Raw genomic sequence first — 2146 nt, 5'->3', positions numbered from 1 at the left:
TTATTTCAACTAGCTTCTTCCCTTGGGGGTGTTAACACCAATTCCCATTCCCATTTATTTATTTATTTAATTTACATCCAAGTTAGTTAGCATACAGTGCGGTAATGATTTCAGGAGTAGAACCCAGTGATTTATCCCCTATGTATAGCACCCAGTGCTCATGCCAACAAGTGTCCTCCTTGATGCCCTTGCTCATTTAGCCCCTCCCCCCGCCACCACAGCCCCTCCAGCAACCCTCATTTTGTTCTCTGTGTTTTAGAATCTCTTATGTTTTGTGCCCCTCCCTGTTTTTATATTATTTTTGCTTCTTTTTCCTTATGTTCATCTGTTTTGTATCTTAAATTCCACACATGAATGAAGTCATATGATAGGTCTTTCCATTCTTTTTGATTGGCAAGTAATATTCCATTGTGTATGTGTATGCCACATCTTCTTTACCCTTGCATGTTTTTTTTTAAACAGACGAAGAGAGTGAGTAGAACTTCAGATTTTTGTTGCTGTGAAGATTATCTAAGTTATATGAAAAGCACAATGATCAGAGTCTGGCACGCACTAGGCCTTGTAACTGTTAGCTGTTATTTAAAAATTAATTTCTCAATTACTGTCCTCCTCTAGATCCCTTTCCTGTCTAAACAACTGTGTGGGCACAGGAGCATTTCCATCTTGTGAATTTTATTTCTGGATATTTCTGTTCGATATGATGCAAGTAACCAGAGGCTCTTGAAAAGCTATTCTTTACAGTATGTTCTGAGGCCAGGTGAACAGAAGGTCCACAGATGTTTTGAAATAAAGTCAAATGTGACTCTTCTAGCTGCCTCTGAGCTTCATAAACTGGTGTGTATCAGCGGTGGCGCGCACTGCACCTTGTTACCGCGCACTGCACCTTGTCGCTGCGCGGGCACGGTCCCGATGGCTGGTTTGCGTTGACAAAAACCCTGGTCGCCTCTGTAAACTCCTGGCTGTGTGTGGGCTCTTCATCCTCAGGCCTGGGTGGGAGACCACACTGCTGTAGATCTATAATTAAACCCCTGGAATATTTATGTAAGACTTTTTTCATGAGAATTTACAGAAATCGTGGTAGGACTTAAAATTGCCTGTCGTGTTTTGTGCATTTTATTGGAAAACTATTCCAATAACATTTGTGCATGCCAGTGTATCTGGGATTCTGAGCTGGATTTAGGTTCTTCAGTGATATAGTCTAGCATGATTTTTCTTTTTTACAACAAGCCTTATATTAGATTTTAAAGCTAGGGGAAGAAAAGAAATGATCATTTTGAAAAGAGTACACTCCATTTTGGCAGAATTCCCAGTATTAACATTATCGGCATGAGGCCTCCTCTCTCTTTGTGGAGACCTATCTGTGAAAGCTGAATGGTATTCTCTCCACACAGCCTTTGAAACAGTTCCCTGACTCCTCACCCTGGGGGAGCTGCTCCTTCAGGGTGCATTCTAAGTACTTGAGGGGAGCAGGCTGTGAATGTCCAAAGGGAAGTTAGGGAGCTTACCTTCTATATTTCTTTTGAATAGTGACACCTTGCCAGCGCAGTTGAGTGTCATTTTTACTTGTCCCAGCACAAGAATATTGTCTCTACGCACCTATGAGGCTCCTTGAGCTTACAGTGTCTTAGATACTTTGGCAAATAGGTTTATTTTGTGCTGAGTAAACAGGTTTGTGCCTTTCAGTGGGAAACAATGACTGAAGCAAAGATAAGCCTTTTCAAGACTCTCCCTTTCTGTCTGTCTTATCTACTTCCAGCCTTCCCAAGTTGCTAGTTTTATCTGAAAACATAATTCAGCCAGTGTTTATTGGACTTACTTGTATTTTCCCAGGAGGGAATTCTCAAGCAACTTTTTGGTACATTTATGTGACTTGAAAAGTTTAAGATTATTCCTTAAAACTGAAAACCAAAGTGCTTATCTGTGGGCCCGGCTGCGTGTGCAGCGGCTGGGACAGCTACGCGGGCCGAGGCCAGCCCTTCCTCCGACTGTTGCGGGCACCGGGTCCGGGGCTCTTTACGCGGCGCGGTTACCGAACAGCTCTCAACTGACCGGTCTTACTTTCCTGTTCGTGCTCTTTCCTGTTTTAGTGTCTTGTCCCGTGTGCTCAGTGTTGTAAATTAGACCTGCCGGGGAACCCGAGGAGGGA

The 2146-nt window shown here is 43.1% G+C and overlaps 1 protein-coding gene across 1 annotated transcript in view; it reads left to right on the top strand.

Moving 5' to 3' along the window:
• The window catches only part of REPS2 (RALBP1 associated Eps domain containing 2), a 174282-nt gene that overhangs the window by 64726 nt on the left and 107410 nt on the right, over positions 1-2146 (top strand). The window contains exon 8 of the mRNA XM_077761695.1: positions 1831-2064. Within this exon, the coding sequence (XP_077617821.1) occupies positions 1831-2064 (234 nt within the window). The remainder of the gene's footprint in view (positions 1-1830; positions 2065-2146) is intronic.

Source organism: Crocuta crocuta, unplaced genomic scaffold (genome assembly GCF_008692635.1).
Source record: "Crocuta crocuta isolate KB4526 unplaced genomic scaffold, BGI_CrCroc_1.0 scaffold657, whole genome shotgun sequence".
Taxonomy (NCBI): Eukaryota; Metazoa; Chordata; class Mammalia; order Carnivora; family Hyaenidae; genus Crocuta; species Crocuta crocuta.
Note: the sequence above shows the minus strand (reverse complement) of the source record. Positions and strands in the feature narration are given on the sequence as shown.